The sequence below is a fragment of the Curcuma longa genome, chromosome 3, assembly GCF_044706935.1.
Source record: "Curcuma longa cultivar G26 ecotype Majalengka, Jawa Barat chromosome 3, ITB_CL_G26_1.1, whole genome shotgun sequence".
In the NCBI taxonomy this organism is placed as follows: Eukaryota; Viridiplantae; Streptophyta; class Magnoliopsida; order Zingiberales; family Zingiberaceae; genus Curcuma; species Curcuma longa.
Window position 1 is genome coordinate 20331264 of NC_133863.1, and position 23406 is coordinate 20354669.

The 23406-nt window shown below is 34.8% G+C and overlaps 4 protein-coding genes across 8 annotated transcripts; 2 read left to right on the top strand and 2 right to left on the bottom strand.

Annotated features, from left to right (window-relative positions):
* Positions 1 to 3446: 3446 nt before the first annotated feature.
* LOC141823294 (calmodulin-1-like) lies at positions 3447 to 4417 on the top strand. The gene is made up of 4 exons (XM_074710558.1): positions 3447 to 3764; positions 3855 to 4012; positions 4084 to 4164; positions 4249 to 4417. The coding sequence occupies exons 1-4, from the start codon at positions 3692 to 3694 to the stop codon at positions 4381 to 4383; spliced, it is 447 nt and encodes a 148-aa protein (XP_074566659.1). The 5' UTR covers positions 3447 to 3691; the 3' UTR covers positions 4384 to 4417.
* Positions 4418 to 4749: 332 nt separating this feature from the next.
* Positions 4750 to 8558, bottom strand: LOC141823456 (serine/threonine-protein kinase Nek2-like). The gene is made up of 14 exons (XM_074710742.1): positions 8473 to 8558; positions 8310 to 8376; positions 8102 to 8167; positions 7754 to 7800; positions 7632 to 7677; positions 7461 to 7541; positions 7341 to 7383; positions 7207 to 7256; positions 7039 to 7120; positions 6874 to 6923; positions 6685 to 6758; positions 6541 to 6592; positions 6014 to 6454; positions 4750 to 5642 (listed from the first exon to the last, which is right to left on the bottom strand). Exons 1-14 carry the CDS (start codon positions 8556 to 8558, stop codon positions 5073 to 5075), a joined length of 1755 nt encoding a protein of 584 aa, XP_074566843.1. The 3' UTR covers positions 4750 to 5072.
* A 4086-nt stretch (positions 8559 to 12644) lies between these two features.
* On the top strand, positions 12645 to 17386 carry LOC141824124 (serine/threonine-protein kinase 52-like). Of its 4 annotated transcripts, none has more exons than XM_074711361.1 (7): positions 12645 to 12846; positions 13280 to 13650; positions 14780 to 14901; positions 15126 to 15334; positions 15425 to 15599; positions 16526 to 16660; positions 16800 to 17386. In XM_074711361.1, the coding sequence occupies exons 2-7, from the start codon at positions 13338 to 13340 to the stop codon at positions 17004 to 17006; spliced, it is 1161 nt and encodes a 386-aa protein (XP_074567462.1). In that variant the 5' UTR covers positions 12645 to 12846; positions 13280 to 13337; the 3' UTR covers positions 17007 to 17386. The 4 variants fall into 4 exon arrangements, with proteins under 4 accessions (XP_074567462.1, XP_074567463.1, XP_074567460.1 ...); XM_074711362.1 differs by having other exon boundaries at positions 13290 to 13650; XM_074711359.1 differs by lacking the exon at positions 12645 to 12846 and adding an exon at positions 12853 to 13042.
* Positions 17387 to 18085: 699 nt separating this feature from the next.
* LOC141824285 (uncharacterized) lies at positions 18086 to 22077 on the bottom strand. 2 transcript variants are annotated; one of them, XR_012601428.1, is made up of 5 exons: positions 21467 to 22077; positions 21068 to 21263; positions 19512 to 19643; positions 18581 to 19137; positions 18086 to 18544 (listed from the first exon to the last, which is right to left on the bottom strand). XR_012601428.1 is itself a non-coding variant. In XM_074711543.1 (4 exons), the coding sequence occupies exons 1-4, from the start codon at positions 21790 to 21792 to the stop codon at positions 19015 to 19017; spliced, it is 777 nt and encodes a 258-aa protein (XP_074567644.1). In that variant the 5' UTR covers positions 21793 to 22077; the 3' UTR covers positions 18086 to 19014. The 2 variants fall into 2 exon arrangements, 1 of the variants encoding a protein (XP_074567644.1); XM_074711543.1 differs by having other exon boundaries at positions 18086 to 19137.
* Positions 22078 to 23406: the final 1329 nt, after the last annotated feature.

A 23406-nucleotide genomic window follows, 5' to 3' on the forward strand; every position in this document is an offset into this window, starting at 1 on the left:
CATTCAAAAGGCAGGTTTTAAGTAGTCTTTGGCAGATTACTCATTGTTCACATGAGCATATGGAGACTCATTAACAATTGTATTGATTTATATTGATGACATAATAATCACAGAAATGATCCTAACGCCATAAGACTTAAAAGCTTTCTACATAAGTACTTTAGAATAAAAGACCTTGGAAAGTTAAAATACTTTTTGAGAATAAAAGCAGCTACATCGAAACAAGGAATTTCCATATCACAACAAAAGTATACATTATATCTACTTGATGAGATGAGTCTTCTTGGAGTCACTCCAATCAGTTGCCCTATGGAATAAAATTTTAAACTCACACTAATAGATGGAAAATATTTAAAAATCCTTCACAATATAGAAGACTTGTTGGAAAACTTATTTACTTAACAATTACTCGTCCAGATATTACTTATTCAGTGCATCTTCTTAGTTAGTTCATGCATAATCTATGCAAACCCCATCTTGATGCAATTATTCGAGTTCTAAGATATTTAAAGGGAATACCTGGACAAGGTATTTTTTTCGTTCAAGCAAAAATTATCTTATGTTAATTGGCTATTGTAATGTTGATTGGGAAAGTTATCCTACTATAAGGTGATCGGTGTTTGAATATTGTGTTTTCCTTGGTTCCTCTCTTATCTCTTGGAAGACAAAATAAAAAACAACTATTTCTCATTATTCTGTGGAGGCAGAGGATAGAGCGATGACAACAATTACATGTGAGTTAACTTGGTTGAGATACTTTTTATAGAACTTACAAATTAATAATATAGGTCCTACTATATTACATTGTAATAACAAAGCAACACTATATATTGCGATAAATCATGTTTTTCATGAGCGAACAAAGCATATTGAAATGGATTATCATGTGGTTAGAGAAAGAATTTGATTGAGTCAAATTTCTACTATCTTTACGCGCTGTCAAATACTCAAATTACGGATATCTATACTAAATCACTTAGAAAGTCACTTTTCTTCAAATATTTATGCTCCAACTTGAAGGAGAATGTTGAAATATACTATTTTAAAAATATATTTGAAAATCAAAAATATATTGAAATATACTATTAGGAAAATATTACCATCTTATTATTTTCTTTATTTATCTTACTGTAATAAATATCAAATATTTATTATTTTTTCTTTTTAGTCAATGTATATATAATTTTATATGAGATTAAATAGACAAGAATATTTTTTTAGATTTCTATTATTTTCTCATTCTTTTATATTTTTTTTACAAGGACCCTAATAAAATTAGATACCTATAATTTTTAATTTTTAATATTATTTATATTTAGTTTTTAAAGAAAAACATCCACTTTTAACTATAAATTATTTTATTTGTTATAGATATTTTAAATTATATATTTTATTTTTTAAAATCTAATTTTTTCAACATTTATCTCTTAAAAAAATATGCCCACGTAGTCATTGGTGATCTCATATGATCCTTTCTCTCTCTGATTGCTCCCGCGCTCTTTTCCTCCAAGTAATCTCGTACTTTTCTCCTTCCTCGACAATGATACTCTCAAAAAATATCATTTTCCTCCCTCATTAGTAATCTCTCTTCCTCGCTTTTTATTCTCTTCCTTAATTAGTAAGAACATGAAGTAATAATTCCTCATTCATTCGACCAAAATAGAATGTTAATCTTTTTAAACATCAAATTAATTTCTTTTTTATCACATAAATAAAAAAAGATCACTTTCATATTTTATTAGTATATTATTATTACTGGGATTATATTTTTTTTTTAATATAAAATTTAAATTTTACACTTGATAAAAGTTAATATAGCTTCTTCAAAAAAAAAATCATAATTAAAATTAATAAAATCTTATTTATTTACATTCAACGATATCACAAAAAATTAAATAATTTTATTAATTAAAAAATATTTTCAAAATTTAAATATAAAAATTTAATTAGTAATTTTATATCAGTCAGTAAATTAAATTTTATATAAAAATCTATTTTTAAAATTAATATTTATTTTTAAATCAACCGATGCTGATAAGTCCGAAAGAAAAAAAATGAATATTTAAAATTTTAAAAAATATTTAAAAAAAATTTTGAGGGTCCCAAACATAATTAAAGACTTCCCTAATCCCTGATCTAGACAAGGCGGATTAGATTAAGTCGCGGGTGAAATGATAAATATTATCAATATTTAAATTTAACTAATTAAAAAATTTAGTTAGATTTAGAAATTTCTGATTCCATATGTAGGTGTCTGCTGTTTGGGCACCTCGGCACGTGCGTTGTTGCAAGTGAAGAAGACGCGTGAGCGTTCTTGGAAACCTCGAGTCACGTGCGATCTCTGCATCGCCCGCCGACCGTCTCGTACCGTGGACCACCAAATTACCCATTTTAATAATAATTCTTAAAATACCTTCAAATTTTAAGATTTTCTTTTTTTAAAAATATTTATCATTTTTGAAGTTAGGCCATTTTTATAGAGATCTTAACAATGTTCATTTAAGAAAGCTATTATATTATAAATATTTTTCAAATTACCTATCCAACGGATCCAAATATTAACATAATATTTAATTCATCAAATAAACAGACAATTTTTTAAAAAAATTAAATAAAATACTTTATTTATGATATTTTTTCAACACCATCCTCAGCTGGAAAAAAATAAAAAGAGTATTTTTATTTTTAATATAGTAAAAAATATTCTATTTTTGAAAAAGAATATCAAAAGCATACCGTATGATAAAAATATCTTTATTATAATATTTTATAATGATTTTGATAAAAACTAATACAACTTAAAATAAAATTATTGAGGAAGAATTTGAATCTCGACCAAGTCGAGATAATGCTCTTCTCCATTGTAGTCAATTATAACTTCTCAATTTATTTCCTCATAAATGGTGGGGTGGATCATGTGAGATCACTAGGTGGTAGATTTTTTTTTAAAAGTAAATTCTAATTTATTATTACTCTTATGGGTACTTTAACATTATACTACAATTGTGGGGCACTATTATGTCAATATTGATATAATATTTTTGATCAAAATTACTACCATGATGGTGCAATTTAATCAAAATTATTGATACCAATTCTAACAAGAGGTGTTATAGTAGGTTTAACATCTTCCAAGACATAATTGAGTTGGTTACGACGGAACAGACTTGCTGAAGTAGATAAGGGTTGAATCTCGATGAAGTTGAGACAATGAGCTCTTTCGTCATGGCTAATTGTTGTTTCTTAATTTACCTTCTCATAGATCATTATGGAGTCGATAGTGTGAGATTGCTGGAAAATAAGATGCACGTTTTTTTCTCCAAAAATGAATGCCCACGATCCTTTATATATATAATAATAATAATAATAATAATAAAATAAATAAATAAATAAATAAATAAAAAAGGGCTATGTAGATTGGGTAGGTCTCTCTTGGTCCCCTTCCCTGCTCTGACTGTCCTCTCTGTCTCCGACCTCCAGCTGTTCCCAGTTGGACTGGACCGGAACAAGGAAAATCCCTAAACAATGGCGAACTTGTCGCCAACTCGCAGCAAACCAACAGATCGATCGATCGATCGATCGAGCCACCATTTCATGGCTTCCACCTCCCTCTGCCTCTCTTGCTCCAGGCCTCCGCCTATAAAGCACCGCTCGATGTGCCCACGCCTCTCCTCATCCCTTCGCTGCATTGATGGATCTTCTATCGGAGGAGCAAGTCACCGAGTTCCACGAGGCTTTCTGCCTCTTCGACAAGGACGGAGATGGTCTGCTTCTCCTTTCTTCTTCTTCTTCTTCTTCTTTCAAGTTTCGCTCTTTGTGCTTTCTTATGTGAAGCGAGGACTGACTCTGCTCAGGCTGTATAACGCCGGAGGAGCTCGGCACCGTGATCAAGTCACTGGGGCAGAACCCGAGCGAGGAGGAGCTGCAGGAGATGGTTCAGGAAGTCGATGCGGACGGAAACGGAAGCATTGAATTTGGGGAGTTCCTGAGCCTGATGGCCAGAAAAGTTAAGGTAGAATGCCCTCTTGCATGGTTTTTGCTGTGCAGCAGGAGAAAAGTTGAAGCCTTTTTGGTTTGTTGCAGGAGACCAATGTGGAGGAGGAGCTGAAGGAGGCCTTCAAGGTGTTTGATAAGGATCAGAATGGGTTCATCTCAGCCACTGAGGTGAGTTTCAGTGTGAGATTTTAGTGTTTGAGAAGAACATGATCAGAAAATGATGTGTTTGACTTGCATCTGGTGGTGGTGCAGTTGAGGAATGTGATGATCAACCTGGGGGAGAAGTTGACTGATGAGGAGGTGGAGAAGATGATCAAGGAGGCAGACTTGGATGGAGATGGACAAGTCAATTATGAGGAATTTGTGAGAATGATGATGACTGTTTGATTTGTTCTCTGTTCCAAGAACAAAAAACAAATAACAAAAAACAAAAATTAGTTTCTTTGTTTTCTTTTTTGGTTCCACTAGTAAAAAGTTATGCTTATGATTTAATTGTTGTTAGTATCTCGTTGAGTTCATCATTTCCTAAATTTCTTTTATTTGAGTTTAAAATCTATATATAACATATTGATAGAGCATGCTATTATTTTAGGTTTCATTTTATCAACCGATAAATTATAGTTAGAAATGAATGTGACCATCATCACAATTTTGGATTCTGAATAGGTTTTGGTGATCATATCTTACCTCAGATGATTGATATTGTCGTTGTGAACGGTAACTCATGATTATAATACTCTGCGAGGCAGCAACAAACGATACATATTAGTTGATGCTTAAAGCTATGCATTGATTATGCCATAAATTGAACTGTACATATCCATAAATTAAGAAGAGTTACTTAAGATTACAGATAGAGAAGCTATACATATTGGGCAAAGATACAAGGAAACAGTAACATATATATGGAAGCTAAACTCATGATATGTTGGCACACTACTCACCTATTGTATGTTACATTTTTTTGTTGTTGTTTTTCGAAAGTTCTAAGAAACTGAGCAAACATACTTATGTTAAGGAAACAGACACACTTTGATTTTCAGAAAGGTAAACAACCTTCAGCAGAATGAAGACAATCAATAAACTGTTGTTTCTTTGAAGCTCTTGGTTAGCCATATAGCTGTCTCTCTTGGGGACACCTTCTCAGGGCCAAATGGTTTCAGCAGAACTCCCAACTCCTCAAATCTCTCCTGTTCCAGCAATTGAGCACTGAACTCGAGCACTCCCTCCAAAGCCTCTGCCCGTTGCTGATACGAAGAAGTGTCGAACCTCTGCTGCCTTGATTCAGATGGCACTTGGCTTGGAGTAGATGAATCTGTTGGATTTCTATCTGAAGAATCGCTCGTATTTTCCACTTTCGCTTTGATGATATGGACAGTGCATTTATCCTTGGTGATAGAACAGTCTCCATGATGTGGAATGTCAGATGAAGATCCTCTAGCCGAAGTGTGCTTTTGGATGCTAAAATGTGGGGTTTCAGGTATGGCTAATGTAAATTCAGCTATTCTGTCTATCCGAGGGGAATTTACAGAAATATTAGGGGATTTCACAGGGTTGATAATGGTGACTTTTCTTCCACGGGGGTTCTCAAACTTTGGAAAAGAAGATACTCTTCCACCGCTATCTGCTGGAGTTGCCAATGGAAACTGCAAAGGGATCAACAATGTCAAGTAAGACCAAATGAAATCATTTCAATTATTGCTTTACAATTGTCAAAAACTATGACTGACCACAATTAGAAAAAGAAACTGATTAACCAACAAACTTGAAAGATACATTCTCAAATAGAATTGAAAGACCAACCTGAGTGTTATTATAGTCATTTATTTAAATCACACCAAAGAAATGAAAAGAAGTTCTTAGCAGTGAAGATGTGCGGTTTGAAATTTGCTCGCACTAAGAAAGTCATTCAGTAATATTTGTGCAAGTGAACTGTTATCTAAAGTCTGCATCTAATTTGCAAAGCAGCTTAGATTTATTAGATGATAATGAACATTTTAATGGTAATTTAGCATACCAGTTTGCCATCTTGTTCAGTATGCGACGATTTTAATAGCTCCATGATTTTCCTTGGAGTAGTTGAGAAGTGAGTATATCTGCAGGCCTTGGCATTAGCAGAGTGATTCTCACAGGTAGTTTTACCCACACCTATTTCTCCAGTTTGAGGTTGTGTTATTAGGTTTTGATGTTTTGGAAAGCTTTTATTGACCATGGTAGAACTGTCAGAGTATTGCTGGGTGGTCACGGATGTATTACGATTCCTTTTCTCGCAGCCGAATGATTTCCTTGCCTCCATGCCCTTACACGGGGAGTCCTCTTTGGCGTCTGGAAGCACAATTTTGTTCAAATGATTGTTTATCTCTTGCAGGATAGGAAAAGTATTCCGCATAGGAATGAAATTTCGATTGACTTGAACAACATATGGCTGCAGGTGAGGGTGTTTGAGCAGTTCAGCAGCCTGCAAACATGAAAAATTAGAATAGAACCAGGATAGCAACAAGTTAACAAGTTTTAAGTTGACAATAAGATTGTTTGAATACATACACTGGGTCTATGCTCCGGGTTCTTCCTCAGCATACTTTTTACGAGCCCGCGACTGCGAATGATAATTAATAATTTAGAAGAATTCTAGTGATCAGGCTTTGGAGAGATTATTCAAATATTCAAGAAACAACAAAGAAAGCTTACAATGCACCGGAATAAGTAGTCGGTAGAGGAGTCAATATGGATTTGTTAATTTTGTTTATTAGAGCTTGCATATCCTGCAAAAGACCAAATACATACCATTTTTTTTAGTTCGATAGCAAATTTTTCCAGGTTATAGCTATCTGCAGACCATCACTTTCAATGATATGCATAAATTTTAATAGAACTCACCAAGGCCTTGAATGCAGGCTTTAAGGCAGTCATCTCATAGATACAACAACCTGAGCAACAAAGACAATGCCGCGAATCATTTAAATGTTTACGAAATGTGAACAGCTGAATGCCATTTAGATTTTGAAGTAGAACAATATGTTGCACGATGAAAATTGATTTTACCAAGGGACCAGATATCAGATTTAGAACCATAAGGTATATCAGAAAGAAGCTCAGGGCACATGTAACTTGGAGTCCCAACAAGCTGCATCAACAGCCAATTGTTTTCAGAGAAAGGGACAAAAGATTGATCATGAAGAAGCATAAATATCAGCTGGATCTTAAACTCACAGAGCAGGCTAGATCATCTGAGGTCAAAACTTTAGCAAGGCCAAAGTCACCTGCAAGGTATCAGAATTTGAGATATTTACTAAAGATGTCGTCAAAATTAGTAAGTTGTTTTAGTATGAACATATATGACTTACCGAGTCGAATGTTTTTCTCTTTTGTAAGAAATATGTTTGAGCACTGAGAAGTGAGAGTGAGAACAATCTAATAATAGGTCTCTAAGAGGATGTTTCTACAATCAAAAGACTTCTTCTCACCTTAACATCGCGATGCAGAATATGTTTTGTATGCAAGTACTTGAGAGCCATTAGTAGCTGAACAAGCCATTTACAAAGCTTCTGTTTGAATATAAATAAAACAAATTAAGGATCCAAGATACAAGAGATGCAAGTAGACTAATAAATAGTTTTAAAAAAGCAGCAAACAACCTCTTCGGAGAAAAGAGCTCCATTGGCCTTTTTTATAGCTTCAGCCCTGCAATAAGTATGATAAGAAGATTGATCTTGAAAAATAAAAATTAAATTTGTACCATGTCAAATGCACAACTTACATATCTCCCCCTTCACAGTAACTGATCACTATACAAACATAGCAACCCTACAAGATTTACAATAATACGATCATCAATCGATATGTTCGAAATTCGAGTCTGAAAGTTACAACATGTGAACCTTCATATCATGTTGTTATGTGCAAGTTCTATCTAGGACTGAAATCATAGGAGTGAGCATATTGTGCCACAACTATGTAGTATGGATGATGACTTATATGTCTTAATTATTGTACCTTTCCACAATTTAATTTATGATTGTAACACTCACATCAACTGGTATTAACTGATATCTTTTATCTAAAAAATTTGTATAAACTGATATCACATACAGAAAACTTGTCTGACCTTCTCTACCCAGGATTCTTTGTATTCTACTATGAATGGATTGTTGACCTTGGAGATGAGCTCCATCTGAAGTAGTCATTTGGAAGACAAATTAATTAGCTGGAAAGAGAAAACAAATACTAATGTAACAACAGATGAAGCATTGATCGGCAGATTAATCAAGTAGAAAATAGATAGAGCATTTGAGTGAACTATTCATGCACCATACCTCTTGGTAGGCAGACTTGCGGCATCTGTCGGTCTGCTTCGCAAGACGAATCTTTTTCAAAACATACCTTTAATAACATTGCAGAAGGGGAGTTTTAGTATGGTTCAAATAAAAAGGAGTTGGAGAGAAAACAGAAGCACATATGATTTGCTTCTTGGCTTACTTCTTCTTCTCAATTTTATGTCTCACTAGAAGGGCTGACCCGAACGTTCCCTTACCAATCTGCTCTAAGATCTCATACTGATCCATGCTCTTATGATCAGAGCTTGCTGAATGGAACTTGAAGTTCAAATCCCTCTCTGAAATGAAGTTGAATCTTCACAGATCTGTCTCCAGTGACGTTTCATTAAAACTAAACATACAAGTTATCTGCCCAAAGGAACACAAATGCAGGAATTTAAAAGATATAGAGCAATGATAAACATAATGTCATGTGAAATAAAAGATATTGTTAAATGGTATCAGTTGGTCTTTTATCTTAATATAGATTATATTTAACTGCAGGATTTGAGCATAGATCTCCTGCTCTGGCACCATGTTACATATGATCAATTGCCAGTATACTCGAAAAGTTTAAGATGTTCGAAAAGAATTAACCTATACAGCCTTAATCAAGTGCATAGTGTGTTCGTATCACTTATTTTCACCGTTCTTTCTCTTGGCCTGTTAAAATGTGTCTGCATTTCAGTAATTCGTTGAAAATTTTAAACAATTTCGTCTTAAAATCTGAAATACTGCCAAAGTATGTTTTTTTTTTAACTAAAATTGAAGATTTGGATGCATTTTGACAGGAAGAAGAACAAATACTGGTTATTGCTTAAGAAGAAGAAGAAGAAGGAGATCGATTGCTATGAACACAATGCGGCCTCAGATTCAGGTCCGAACTCACAATTGGTTCTAAAAGGTAAAACTTTCTGGCTGAAAACCCGGAAACATCGTAAATGTTAGCGAAGCCAGACACATCTTAGCAACCCTCAACATATCGCCAGAAGAAAAGTACAGAACCATCTAAATGAACACAATGCTGCAGGAGATGAAGCTACAAGCTTCAGATGCACACACAAAAAGGGTACTTTTTAGTAGAAAACCAGAAATTTCTGAAACACTATAGAATCCCGGACAGATTTTAGCAGCTCAAAAGGAGAAACTAAACCAAAAAAAATTAGGGATTGGTTTGGAAGGAGTACCGATGCACGTCGGGGAAAGAGAGTAGGACAGGATTCGACTCACCCAAGAAGCCGCATTTATAGGGTTCTTGCTCGTCGGCAATCCAAGAGAGTGATTTGGAGAGAAGAGGAGGGAAAGCGAGCTGACCTTCTCAGATGCTTCCTCCAATCCGTCGCTGTCGCCCATTAAAACAGCAGCGAAGCGTTCTGGCGGCAACGTTGTTAAAATAAATTAAACAATAGGGTCCTTTATGCTATTTCTCTCCTTTTTCTTTTTCTTTTTTCTTTTTTTCTTTTTATTTATATTTTTCAGATTAAACGAAGTTAAATACTAGAACAATTACATTAAGTGAGATTTGGTCAACGAATTCCTCCCGAACAACAAGAGCATTTTTAGACTTTTAAAATAATAATAATAATAAATTTATTTGAGCAAAAATATTATCTTGTATTAGTTTTAATTAAAATTGTTATAAAGTGAGATAATTTTGACTTTTAGTTTTATTAAAAGTACTATGAGATTTAATATTTTTTAAATTAAAATTATGATAACAAGATTAAAATAAAGGTATTTTCTTGATAAATAATAGGATATGGTACTCCTTTGATATTTTTAATATGAAATATTGTTCTATCGATGACGAAAATAAGAGGTGTTATTTTAATTTTTACTGAGATTATTTTGACATTATTAAGAGTTTTTTTAAGTGTATATATATATATATATATATATATTTATGTCAAATCTATTAGTTTGTTAAAAAAAATGATAATCCTAGCCACATCTCCCTGGGGTGATCGGTCCGGTCCCACGGAAATTTCCCACCGACCACCAGGGTAAATTGGGAAGCGCATACGGCGGCCAATCCAGATGTCCAGCATCCTTTGATTGCGTTCCCCATTTGAAGGAAAATTCTTGCAAATACGTCGTAGTTGAGGATCGAACCGCAGATCCCTGAATTACAATCTGAATGTCCTACCGTTACACCATTGTCCGGGGACAATCTATTAGTTTGTTAAAGGATCTATGTCAGATTGTTGTTGGGAGGGGTAACGAAATCATTGTCAATGATTAGGTACGTATTAATGCATGCACTCATGCAAAGTGCTGGACCCCACTCATAATTGATGAGAGGGGTGAAATGAGAAATAAACTCATCTTTTAAAAATCTGAAAGTTAGGTTATTTTTTAAAAATTTCATAATTATTATAATGTAGATATTTTTGAACATGATATGTATTATAGTTACGTAGCTACTCTAATATTTATGATAATTATTAAACTGTAACTACTATAACATACCAAATTGATTCAAGATTTAGATGACATATTTAGATGAAATATTTAGATAGGAGATTATAACGAGAATAGTACTCAAGAGTAGGAGGATAAATGTACATGACTAAATGATGATAATAGACACCATTTTGAAGATTTCAAAAAAAAAAAAAGACGTCCTTTTAACTTTTATCAATTTATTTCATATAATAAGCTTATCGACATATTATTTCGTTCGTTAGCTCGTATAAGTATAAATGAACCGGTATTATTGGAGATATAATATATGAAATTTATACTATTATGAATAATTTAATGTATTGTTAATGTATTTTAAATAGAAAAATTAAAAAAATAATTTATAAATAAATTTACTTATAAATTATGCTCAAATTTATTTATGTTATATATTATTATTATTATTATTAAAGGAATATAAATGAGCTATTGCTAGATTTTCATTTTAGTCCGACAATTTAAACAAATAACACTAACAATTAGATGACAAAATAAAATAAAGTTAAGAATGCAAGGGACCATACCTTCAAAAGATTTTGGTGTCCTTCTATTCAAATTTTTTTGCGCCGACACAAAAGGAAATTAAATTATTTCAAAGCAAATCGAAGTGCTTATCGTCTTACAAAAGAACTTAGAAGGGTTCTTTGATCGAAATTTCCTAAAATTTGACCTTTTCATTCGCAATATTGTTCTTCCACATCCTCCCACATCAATTATTGTTGTTAAGCTTTTGAATGTCGTGGGGGCCATCTTATTGTTGTTGCACATAGACCAAATTATTGTTGAAGTTTCATCTATGAGTAGATGTGGTAATTTTAGACCTAACACGGTAATATAACTTGACTCGGTTCAAAATATGAAAGTAACACAACACAACTTAATCTAGCAACAACACGAAGAACTCGGTGAATGTCCGTGTGTCTTGTGTTAATTTGTGAAAGTTTCGTAAATGATAGATGACCCAAAATGTTAATTACCAACAATCGCGTAATATATTTCGCATTCGGATTGAACTCTCCCTTGAAAGCCTTCAATCATATATGCAAAAACTCATGTCTTTGTCATTATCTATATGTATTATATATCCCTCCTGAGCATGGATGATGATAAGCCCTAAAGTTGGTGTGAAGTCAGGGTGAAGAGTGCACCACTTTATCGAAGTTTCTCGACCAATCTCATGGCTAAGCAAACCAGAAAGTGGCCGAAACAAGTCGCGCCAGACCTGCTGTATATATCAAAAATCTTGTGGTAGCAGTAGCTGTATAGTGCCCATTTGTTCATGTCAATTTTGCATTGAACAAGGAAGGTGTGGTGAGATGTCTCTTTTCATCTAAATGCATCTCTTGCAACAACTTTGCTGATCTTGAGAACAGATTGATGAGTTATCGATCGATACAAGACGTGTGGACGAAACAAAGTGACGATTTAGTAAGAATATACATTTATATATGCTAAAGACCTTCTTCTCGATCACAACAAGGCCGACCAAACTTATGCATTCCGAAGGGTAACATTGTTAAAAGTTGCACTACGGTTGCGCGTTAAATTGTTCTTCGACCTTCTTTTCGAATAACCTCAAATCGAAAAAGGCATCATGATCGAGTACAATAGCTAGGGAGATTTCTATAGAGCAAACCTTTGGATTAGTTGGACTATTTACACTTAAATTTTCCAATATATTCTCACTTAGAGAAGAAATGAGACTAAACATTAAGGGGTGTTTTTGTATTTATTGATAAACTATGGGATAAAATGTAATTTATTTGCCGCCGCATCATAAGAGGGGCAAACAAAATAAAATTTTGAAAGATTAGGGTTAATTCAGTAATTCGGCCATGCGCGATCGATCGATCTCCTCTGTCGTGGCCTGCATTCTGTTGTGGGTGGAAGGAGTCGCACGATCGCTAGCTTCTACGATTTCCAATCTCTCGCTGTCGCGCGTTGCTAGTGACGCCGCTGGTGATGCCAATCTCTCTTTCTTCGGAAGTAAAGTAAGCAGGCCTGAATGGATGCGTTTGGATTTGGGATCGGTGTTGGACGAAGGCAAGCAACGCAATTGGACGCGTCCGAGGAGGTGAGAACTGGATCGGTCAACGAATTCGGCACCGCCTACCCCAGTCCTTTTTGCTTCTTCGTCTCCTCTTTTAGCGTTTATTGCCTCTTTGGATTGTCGGCCGGGGTTTGATTCATTGGCTGTCCTTTGCTTCTTCCTCACGATCATGCGGGTGGCCTGTTGAGGGTTCCTCACCTTAATCGGATTGTAAAGATCGGTTCGTTGTTTTTTTTTTTGTCTTCTTTGGCTTTTTCTTTGATAAAGTTGGGATTTTTAAGGGTTACCCCTCCGATTCCGACTTGTAGTTTTTTGTTGATTGATATCGTGTTGGAGTTAGGTTTGAGTGTTAACATTGGGAAGCGTGTTATCGAGAGGGATAGAGAGAGATGGTCGGATTTACTAGTGTATTCTTTGATTCCTCATCGGTTTGCTTATTGATGTCGTGCCCTTGAAGGCTATTACAGAAAACAGATCGGATATAGCGAAGGGTTTCGACCTTGCGGACGTTGGGCATGGGTTCCAGGAGTGGAGAGAAAGAGGAGGGTGCCCTGGAAGTGAATGATGCAGGAAATAGGTCGAAACTGAAGGGGTTTGACAGCTTTGGGAGCAATGATATGTTCTTCAGAGCTGACCAGATTGATTTGAAGAGTTTGGATATCCAATTGGAGAAGCAAATCAGCAAGGCATGGAGCAAAGGAAAAGCTGATTCCAGGCCCAAGGAGGGATGGGAGATTGAACTGTCTAAGCTGGAAATCCGTTATGTCCTCGCTCAAGGAACATATGGAACTGTGTATCGAGGAACTTATGATGGCCGGGACGTTGCAGGTATTGTTCTTTGACCTTTGCTGACTTTGGGTGTCTAAACTTCTGTTGCTTGGTTTAAATAGTGTGAGCCCATTGTTATGCATGCTGGCAATTTTGATAGTGCTACTTCCTTCTCGATCCTGATCAGCTGCTTTGTATAACTAGAATCACCCCGACGACGTTATATTCTATGCTATTTCTTTCATCCTGTTATATTTGTTTCTGTCAACAGTGCTGGTTGATCATCATTTCGTTTGACTATAATCAAGCTAAGATTTTTTTTTTTGCTAATTCAATCTTATTCTTTCTGTCTGTTACTACAACCAATTTAATATTCATCTCCTTTTGTGAACCAATACTCAAGATAAGCTAGTCACAAGTGTCAAATTGTGTGTAAATTGATGCCAGTCATCTCAATGTTAGTTTCTAAATGCCTGAGCAATATAAGTGAAGTAAATTAGGTATTTGCCCTAGAAGACTTGTTTAGGCAAACTACTGGAAAACTTGTCAAAGCTAAATTATCACCATGTTCATGTCAAGCTCAAGCAACCACTAGCTAAATCTGTAATCTTCCTTCAAGTGATCTCAAGTGTGGTGTGAGAAGAAATAAAGCATCATTAGGTGGCTTCAACGTAAAAAAGAAAAATGACATAACATTCAAAATAGATAAGTGGATTGGAGTAAAATCATTTGATTTAGTACCACGACTACTATCACATTTACTAATATGCACCACACCTTGTTAAATTTTAGTAAAATCCTCGGCATCAAGAGGACAGTATGCTGCAATGCACTCCTTAGTGTGGATAAATTAGGACTCCTTAGTGTGGATAAACTAGGAGGACATTTACTAATATGCATCACATTTAAGATCCTTTGTCTTTCTATCGTAGTATGGCAATGTAAACTTGCTTTTCTAATTTAAACAGTATTGATATTTTGTTAGGAAAAGAAATTATGCTATAGGTTATTAGGAACTAAAGTGTGTGCAATTATTTGCAGCAGCTACCACAAAACTCATGTGAAATAAGAAAGCTATTTCATTTCGACCTCAAATTGGTTATATTCCTAATATCCCTTGCCAAGGATATACTCCTTTTATCCATAACAATGGTCACTAAAATCATAACAATAATTTTCATATTCATAGTGAAAGTGTTGGACTGGGGTGAAGATGGTATGGCTGCAGAAGCTGAAACTGCTGCTCTTAGGGCATCATTTCAGCAGGAAGTTACAGTTTGGCATAAACTCGACCATCCAAATGTTACAAAGGTACCAGTTTTCATATCTGTCATAATCTTGAGCCTTTGCATGTTCTGTTAATTGTTTGATTGATGTGTCAAACCCCAAGTTATTGTTAGTTTCTTTTGACTGTACTATCAAAGTTCCAATTTACCTTGAAGGAAGCATGCTTTGTGAATGAAGTTTTGGTATTAAATGAAATGTTCTTGTTTGATGCTTAAAAATTGTGTTTATGAGCAAGATCTTTCTTGCAGTTTGTGGGGGCATCAATGGGAACAACTGATCTTAAAATTCCTACAAAGGATTCCACAAGTGTCAGTGACTTTTCACATCCAGCTCGAGCCTGTTGTGTTGTTGTTGAGTATCTTCCAGGAGGAACACTAAAGCAATATTTAATCAAGAATAGGCGAAAAAAACTCCCCTTCAAGATTGTGGTTCAGCTTGCATTAGATCTATCCAGAGGGTGAATGATTGTCAAACTTGATATTTTTCCATAAAAGTTGTCCATTTGTGTTTAACCATCATGCTAAGGAAGATAACATCTTTTTTGCAGATTAAGCTATTTACATTCGCAGAAAATTGTCCATCGGGATGTCAAAACTGAGAACATGCTGCTGGATGCCCACAGGAATCTCAAAATTGCTGATTTTGGGGTTGCTCGTGTTGAGGCTCAGAATCCAAAAGATATGACTGGCGAAACGGGTACCCTTGGGTATATGGCTCCAGAGGTAATATGTCCTGTGGTTGTTTTTTTCTTTTTGCTAACACAATAAAGTTGAATATTTTAGGAGTCTGTTTACTTGGAAACATAGATATTGAGAAAAGCTACAAACTGAGGGAAGAAAGTATCGAAAAACTATTTACTTGGGAAGATAAGAAGTTAGAAAATTAGATATTATGGATTTGATAAATGACCATTTCTGAACTTATCATCTTCCTTCAATACCCTTTCCCCTTCCTCCTTTCCCGTCCTCTATGGACATGTCTGTGACACCTTTATTGTGTGGATGTTATAGCCGAGCAGGTGGTCTCAGTTAGGGTTGGCAATGGGGTGGTGCTGATGTGCAAACCTTCAAAGATGATAGGAGAGTAGTGGTTGTGCTCACCAGGATTTGTGGCAACAACTGCTCCATGTCTCTTAATGCCACTGTTGCTGTCTCAGCTGTGTTTGATGGTGAGAAGTTGCTTGGTGGGGTAAGCTAGATGACGAGGAAGAATTGGGAGTTGAGGGAGGTCAAAAATTATCCAGTTCTAAAATGAATAATGAATAAACTTGGAAAAGTAAAGTCAATTTATTTATTTGATTCAAGAAGGTGACTTGATGAAAAATGCAAAAGATTCAAACGATCATAATAAGATTATTCCTGAATTGACCATGCAAATTCAATCAATGAATTGGACAAATTTTATATTCATTAAAAATGAAATGAAAGATCTTGTTGATAAGACAATCATAATAAGGAATCAAATAGAAGAAATGCAAAAGAAAAAAAATAGTTCCAACCTATGAAAATAAAATACCAGAATTAAAGGAGAAGGGGTCCATTGTCAAATTTTGGAGAGGAGGGGAACAAAGTCACTTATTTCCACTTACGGGAAGAAACTTGGGTATTTTATCTTTTACAGTTTACTAAACCCTATTTTACTTACGCAGGTTCTTAACGGTAAGCCTTACAACCATAAGTGTGACGTATACAGCTTTGGCATTTGTTTATGGGAGATCTACTGCTGCGACATGCCATATCCTGATCTAAGCTTTGCTGAAGTCTCCTCTGCTGTTGTTCGGCATGTATGCTAATCCAACATTTCAGGAGTTCATAAATCTCTAATTTCTTATCAGTATATGTATCACACTTAGACTTCTGAAACTGAAGTGAAAACTTAGTTATTGAATAAATGCTTTGATATTCTTCAATATTGCATTGCAGAACCTACGACCAAATATACCTCGGTGTTGTCCAAGCGCAATGGCTAGCATCATGCGCAGGTGTTGGGATGCCAATGCAGATAGAAGGCCTGACATGGATGAGGTTGTGCGGCTTTTAGAGGCTCTGGACACCAGCAAAGGTGGTGGGATGATCCCTGATGACCAACTAAATGGTTGCTACTGCTTCATTCCTAAGCGCGGTCCATAGATGCTTTCCTATCTTTTTCTTTCAGAAAAATGATCAAAAAGAAAAGAACTGAACAGAGAAGAAGAAGCTTTCTTATCGAATCTCTTCCAAATACTTAGCTTAAATTTTAGCATACAACAAGCAGCTTCAGAATGTCACCATTCTACACTGCTTAAGGAGTTTTGGTGTGTGTTCTTCTGATGACTCAGTCCAGTGATTGTGAAAAGTTCCATGTATGGTTTTGTTTCTTTAAAGTTGTTTGTTACTTTTGACCAAATGAAAAAAAGTTGCTTGTTGTTACTTGAATATAAACAGAGGGCAGGAAGGAAACAAAAGAGTTGGCTGTGGCATTTGTCAAACAAATAATTTCTCAGTGCTATTGCTATTCAAACTTAATTTTATATTGTCACCTTTTTCCTAGTGTAAGCACAAGGAATTGGTTGGTTATAGTGGTTTCATTTTCTTCTTCTTTTTAGTCTATAATCGATAGAGACTTGGTCATTGTTATTGTATGTTATAATAGATAATTTCGATTGAATATGATTAAATATGAGCATCATCTCTGGACAAATCATCATATTAGCATTTCTTTCATTTTAATTTCACATTTTCACTCCGTTTCTATTAGCTTCTAATTGTTTGTGTACACTTTGAATTAACATTTTTCATTTAAGTGTTTGAATTAGTGAAGGACTTTTATAGTCGTCTATTTAGCCCCTAGTCAACTATTCAATCCTACACAAAGTTATAATATGGTAGCATCTAAAATATAATTTAGCGGTATCCATTTTGAGTTGTAACATAAATAACATTTTATGCAAGGGTTGAATTTCAACAAAATCGAGAAAAAGAGACCAACCGTATGGGACCGTTAGATGACGAATTCCACCTTTTACTATAATAAATAGCATTTTAGATTTTGAGATCAATTCCTAGCAACAAATTAACGTCCCCATGTAAGGGTCATTGCGTCAAGGCAAAATCTCTCATGATTTACCTCTTCATAAATAACTATGAGACCAACCGTGTGGAGGCGTCCAAGGTCAGTGTATAATTTTTTGCCACATAAATGACATTTTAAAATTCATACGCAAATCCACTTTGAAACTTATGGAGCCGAGATAAAGGCATCCCTTCACGAGGAAATGATCTTCACAAGATATATAGAATGTAGGAGGGAAAGAAGGTTAAAGGAAGAAAGGGAAGGCAGTGAAAAAGAGAAGAGGAAAAGCTCCTTTACACTAGGAAAAGAAAATAAGGAAAATTTTAAATTACAAAATTGCCCTCTTCTTCAACCTCGCGCCCTCTTCATCACAATCATGCAACTGATTTAACCAAAATTCAAGTTCTAGATTTTGGCATTCCAAACGGCGCAAGCTAATCGGATTTGTGGTTTCTCCTTGCTTTCATCTATCAAAACCACCATTGGTTTTTGTAATCCTTTTCCTGTTGGACATCAGGAGCCTACAGCAATGGCTTTGTGTAGCTCTGTTGGAAGATGACCCCCGTCGGCGCAATGAGTACATGCTTAATGGCTCCACTTCCACAGAAAGCTCTGCCTCTTTCTCGGCCAGCTTTAGGAAACCTTTGGAGACCCCAAAATAAATGTATGCAAGATGAACACAGGAGGCATCGCAGGTGAACTACTCCGACTGAAGAGAAGCAAAGGACATTGACAATATGATGGTAGATAGGATTGTTCTATTTACTCATGCTTTCGTAATGCTCGCAACAAGTGAAAGTAATTTTGATGTTTGTATGGCTCTAATGAAACTGTCTACATGACAATTCAAGCTTTTGGTAACTCTCCAAACAATCTTTGGAGAATTTTCCAGAGGGAGCCTGAGAATGAAATGAACAAATGAAAAGAATGTGGCGAAGTAAGGATGCTTCTACTAGTTAACCTCATCGAAAAAGTTGCAGGCAGTTGGAACACGAAACTCTAATACCAGTTTGTCTCTGAGGAAATTTGCTAGTCAAGATATTGGAATCAAGTATCGACTTCTGTTTGCGAGATTACTCACAAATTTTATATGTTTTGTCTGTAAGAGCCTTCAAGAACTGGGACAGGAGGACCATAGATTCTGCCACAGCGATCTTCAAAAGATGAAACTAGACGAGGGACCACTTCCTCAAAGAACATTGATACAACCTGCCACATAATTATCATGTCAGTAAGGTAGGTTTGTGAACTAATCAGTAGTATAATAAAATCAAGTTACAGATAGAACTTTTGTGACAATACACAACATTATTCAATCGGTCCTACACTGTCGAAATTGAATTGCAGAACTAGATCAAAGATTGTTTTCCCACATGATTTTGTTTCAGATAACAACATGGGAATTTACTCAGGTCTTTAAAGCGAAAACCAAATGGACTCATCTCGATCACTTTCATCAGGAATGTCAAAAGCTTTGATGAATTACAACTAGCTGACAGAGTTAAAGGCAGCGAAGAAATTAACTTGCTGATATCATCAAATGGAAGAACTTTTTTTAAGAACAAAGATTAATTTAAGTTTACCTGTCGATATAGTGGCGAATGAAACTTGAAATCCACCAAGAAGTAAAGCTCACAACTTCCAGGAACTGAACCAGGGGTGAACTCCCAAATGTTAATTAAGTGTTCAAAAAGGCCATTTTTAGAAGCTGTGGTCTACAACAAATGCAAATTGCAGCAATTTAGAATGATTAGCCTTTACTAGGAATGGAAAAATAAGAAGACGACCGATAAAAGTTTAATCTACCTTCCACCGAGCAATCCAATGACAAAAGATCAAGAAAAACTATAACATATAACATTCGGATAAAAGACTATCGCGTTCTTCATATAGATAATAATTTAAAATTATCAAAGATTGATATTATTAATAGTTAAACAATATTTATAAATAACTAAAATAATTAATCATATTAATATTATAAATACTACTTATAATTAAATGCTAATTGAGAAATTATGATACAATCAACTACAATATCAGTTAATAATTATATATTTTATAATCTACAAATATAAATTTACTACTTTATTATTCATAATTAATTAGGATATGACTATTTAGAATTTTATTAACTATAAATATTATAGTTAAACATTTTATTGCCAATATTATAAAATTTGTTAATAATTGTTTATGTATCCGTAATAAAGTTTATAATATTAACTAATAATTAATGCATATCGTATATTACCTAATAAGATGATGACCTTATAAATGTTATTACCTTGTGAATGATTAGTTAATACCTTTCATAACCTTACATACAAAATAATCTAACATTATGTTATTGTTATCAAATAGAAACTCATACTACCGATGTGGAGTCCCGAGGAAGGGTCTATTGTATGCAGCCTTACCTTGCTTTGCAAGAGACTGTTTCCGAGATTCGAACCTATGAGCTCTAGGTCACACGACAATAACTTTACCATTGCACCAAGGCTCCCCTTCAAAAGGGTGGTCCTGGCAGTGCAGAAATCTACTCTAGTGGCAACTACAAAATGGATGGTTCTACAATTAAATCTAAAATTGTTTGGTGCAGAAATTTCTCCACACATTATTGGCTTCTTCCTGCATTTCGTGCCACTTAATCTACACTAGTGGCAACTACAAAATTAGCCTACTCTGGTGGAGAAATTGATCGACTCGCATGTTGTCTAAGATGCCTCAGTTATTGTCCTATCATCACCTACTCAAATAGAGAAATCTACTGGTTTCATGTTATCTGAAGTGCTTTTTAGTGCTTCAATTGCTGTATGTTTTGTCCACATTGATGGAACTTATTCTTCATTTTTTTGGACTATCGATCGGACAGGAATAATGTCTATTCTCCAACTTGAGAGGACATTAAAATTACTAGTAGATTTAGTTTCATAAGATGTTATTAGTTCTCCTATGTGAGATGTAGAAGTTCTCTTTTTAAAATAGTAACATCGAATCCAATAATTCAATTCTCAAATTTTAACAAGAAATGCCTTCACTAAGATTTAAGAGAAGCCAAAGCTTCTGCATAACAATTCTATCTGCTGAAAATAAAGCAAGTGTTTGTTAACAAGATAGAGAAAGCAAGGAATCAAACCTTGATACGTTTTGGCTTCTCAATTTCCACATGAGAAAGATAATTTTCAAGAAAGAACTTAAAACCAATCTGAAGCTCAGCATCAAATGATCGATCACTATTCTGCTTGACAATCCTAGACCGCTGGCACCATGGTAAGAACTCCTCATACATATCGACTGCTGAAACCACATTAAACAACTGTTCTGGAGAGTACCTGCTTAGATTGTATATAATTAGGCATCAAAACAAATCATGTATGTAAAAATTTAACATTGTTGACGAAATAAAACTCAAAAGAGGCAAAGATCTAGAAGCAAAGATCTAGTAGTTATCATATCCAAGAGAAGGTGTTCGATTGAATCCAAGCAGATCAATAACAAAAACTCAGATTTAAAAGGTGAAAACAGTTGTTCATACCCAATGGTACGTCGCTCCTTGTAGATCTTTGAAAGAGCAGAAAAATCTTCTCCAAAAACAAATCCGAGAAACTGTCGAGTTTGGGCGAAACCACGGGAGGAACCAATCGGCAGAACATGAACGCCGTCGGCGGAACTACTGACGCAAGGGTTTCCAGAACGAGCAAAGGTAGCCAGACATCGCGTCTGATCGAATCGCCCTAACCTGCTATCCGCGCCGCTAGATCGTCCCGCCGATCGGAAAATCCCAGTTCCGAGTTGCAAAGATCGAGCTTTACCAGAGAGGAACCTGGCAACCGCCTCCGGAAAAGCTAGGGTCGGCGGCATTGTAGAGATTGGGGGAAAAGTGACGATGAAATCGTACCTTGGATGGTTATTCCGTGAAGCTTGAATAGAAGGGGGAAAAAAGATTCGAACTTTAACTTGGCAGAAACTTTCAAATTTGGGATGGTTTAGGATTGACCAAGAACTCCAATCAAATCAGTTGGTCAGAAAGCGATGCCTAGATTTTAGGAACAAAAGTTGTATTTTCACGAATATATCGGCGAAAAGATCGGAGGCGCTGGATAAGATTTGAATAGACGAGAGGAATTGCAGGTTCTTGTCGTGTTGAGGATGGCCGGCTGCCGTGTTGAGGAAGCCGCGGCAGCCGCCCACCATAGACGCGGTTAGGGTTGCAGCAAAACAAAGTCAAACGTTGAGGCTTTGACTTTGACGGAGGATGAAGAAAGTCAAAACTTCTCTTTTAACGCGTCCTTTTCCTAGCGTCAAAGGAAAATACAAAATTGATATTATTATGTATATAATTAAAAGAAAATTTTCAACGGCAATTTCTCAAATGACGCCTCTAAAATTTTCGAAATTTCGAAAAGGCGCGTTTAATGTAATTTTATCCCTATTGTTTTCCCTTCTCTCTCCTCTCATTTATGCAATATGTTTTCTCTTTCTTCTTTTTATTTCCTTTAAATTAAATTATTAATTTAAATGTAGTTTAAATTTTAATAAATAATCATCTAAATTTATTTATTTTTACTTTTAAATTTTTAATAAAAAATAAAAAATTTAAAAGAAGATTAATAAAAAATTAAAAATATTTTTTCTATTTTTAATATCTTTTATTTTTTAAATATCTAATTATAAAAAAATAAAATAATTAATTAGAGTTGATTTTATTAATAAAAATAATTAAAAATTACTTTGGTGTTGGTCTTCAAAAACCAGCACCACAATTTAAATATCAACATTATTGTGATGTTAATTTTCGAATATTAGCACCACTATGGTGCTGGTCTCCGGAAACTAGCATCCTAGTATTTTAAAAGTTCAAATCGTTTTGAGCACTGATGGAAAAACCTTAAAATAGTAAAAGATTGTTTATTTAGTCTTAAGTTCACCTAATAAACCAACAAGATTTGGAATGGATCCAATTGAAACTCTTTAGATCCATCAATGATTTTTTTGACCGAAACTCATAGATAAACTAGATGACTTGGATTTCTGAAATTTTATAATAAAATGGAAGTGTGGAGTATATATAATAAAGTCATTAATTTGGATTCAGTCCGTCGAGTTGGTCCACCTCGTCAAACAATTTAAACAGGATGGGTTGAAATTTTATCAATCCAATTTAAGGTGGATTCAGGTGGGTCGATCCACCTAGGCCCGCGACTCGCGTGGGTTAACCTGTGGCGGGCTTAGATTGGCCCGGGAATTAAGAAAACTTTTTTCTTCTTCAAAATTTAAAATTAAAATAAAAAATTCAATGGATTAGTGGGCTTGACCCATCTAAACTCAATCCAAACTTAAAAATTTTAACTTAACATGTTTAAACTGTAATATAAATTAAATTTTTTTAATATTTTTAATATTTATTTATTTTTGATAGGCCTATGGGTTAGCTCACCTAACCTACAACCCACTTGAGTAGGAGATTTTTCAACT

Excerpts from the sequence above, each read along its gene's own strand:
- LOC141823294 (XM_074710558.1), top strand. The coding sequence starts at position 3,692 with ATGGATCTTCTATCGGAGGAGCAAGTCACCGAGTTCCACGAGGCTTTC. Across the intron at positions 4,013-4,083 it reads TGATGGCCAGAAAAGTTAAG|GAGACCAATGTGGAGGAGGA; the intron begins GTAGAATGCCCT and ends GGTTTGTTGCAG. Across the intron at positions 4,165-4,248 it reads GGTTCATCTCAGCCACTGAG|TTGAGGAATGTGATGATCAA; the intron begins GTGAGTTTCAGT and ends GTGGTGGTGCAG.
- LOC141823456 (XM_074710742.1), bottom strand. The coding sequence starts at position 8,558 with ATGGATCAGTATGAGATCTTAGAGCAGATTGGTAAGGGAACGTTCGGG. Across the intron at positions 6,759-6,873 it reads AGCCTGCATTCAAGGCCTTG|GATATGCAAGCTCTAATAAA; the intron begins GTGAGTTCTATT and ends GGTCTTTTGCAG. Across the intron at positions 5,643-6,013 it reads CTGAACAAGATGGCAAACTG|TTTCCATTGGCAACTCCAGC; the intron begins GTATGCTAAATT and ends ATCCCTTTGCAG.
- LOC141824285 (XM_074711543.1), bottom strand. The coding sequence starts at position 21,792 with ATGCCGCCGACCCTAGCTTTTCCGGAGGCGGTTGCCAGGTTCCTCTCT. Across the intron at positions 21,264-21,466 it reads AAGGAGCGACGTACCATTGG|GTACTCTCCAGAACAGTTGT; the intron begins GTATGAACAACT and ends CAATCTAAGCAG. Across the intron at positions 19,138-19,511 it reads ATTCGCCACTATATCGACAG|GTTGTATCAATGTTCTTTGA; the intron begins GTAAACTTAAAT and ends ATTATGTGGCAG.
- LOC141824124 (XM_074711361.1), top strand. The coding sequence starts at position 13,338 with ATGGGTTCCAGGAGTGGAGAGAAAGAGGAGGGTGCCCTGGAAGTGAAT. Across the intron at positions 13,651-14,779 it reads TGATGGCCGGGACGTTGCAG|TGAAAGTGTTGGACTGGGGT; the intron begins GTATTGTTCTTT and ends TCATATTCATAG. Across the intron at positions 15,335-15,424 it reads GCATTAGATCTATCCAGAGG|ATTAAGCTATTTACATTCGC; the intron begins GTGAATGATTGT and ends TCTTTTTTGCAG.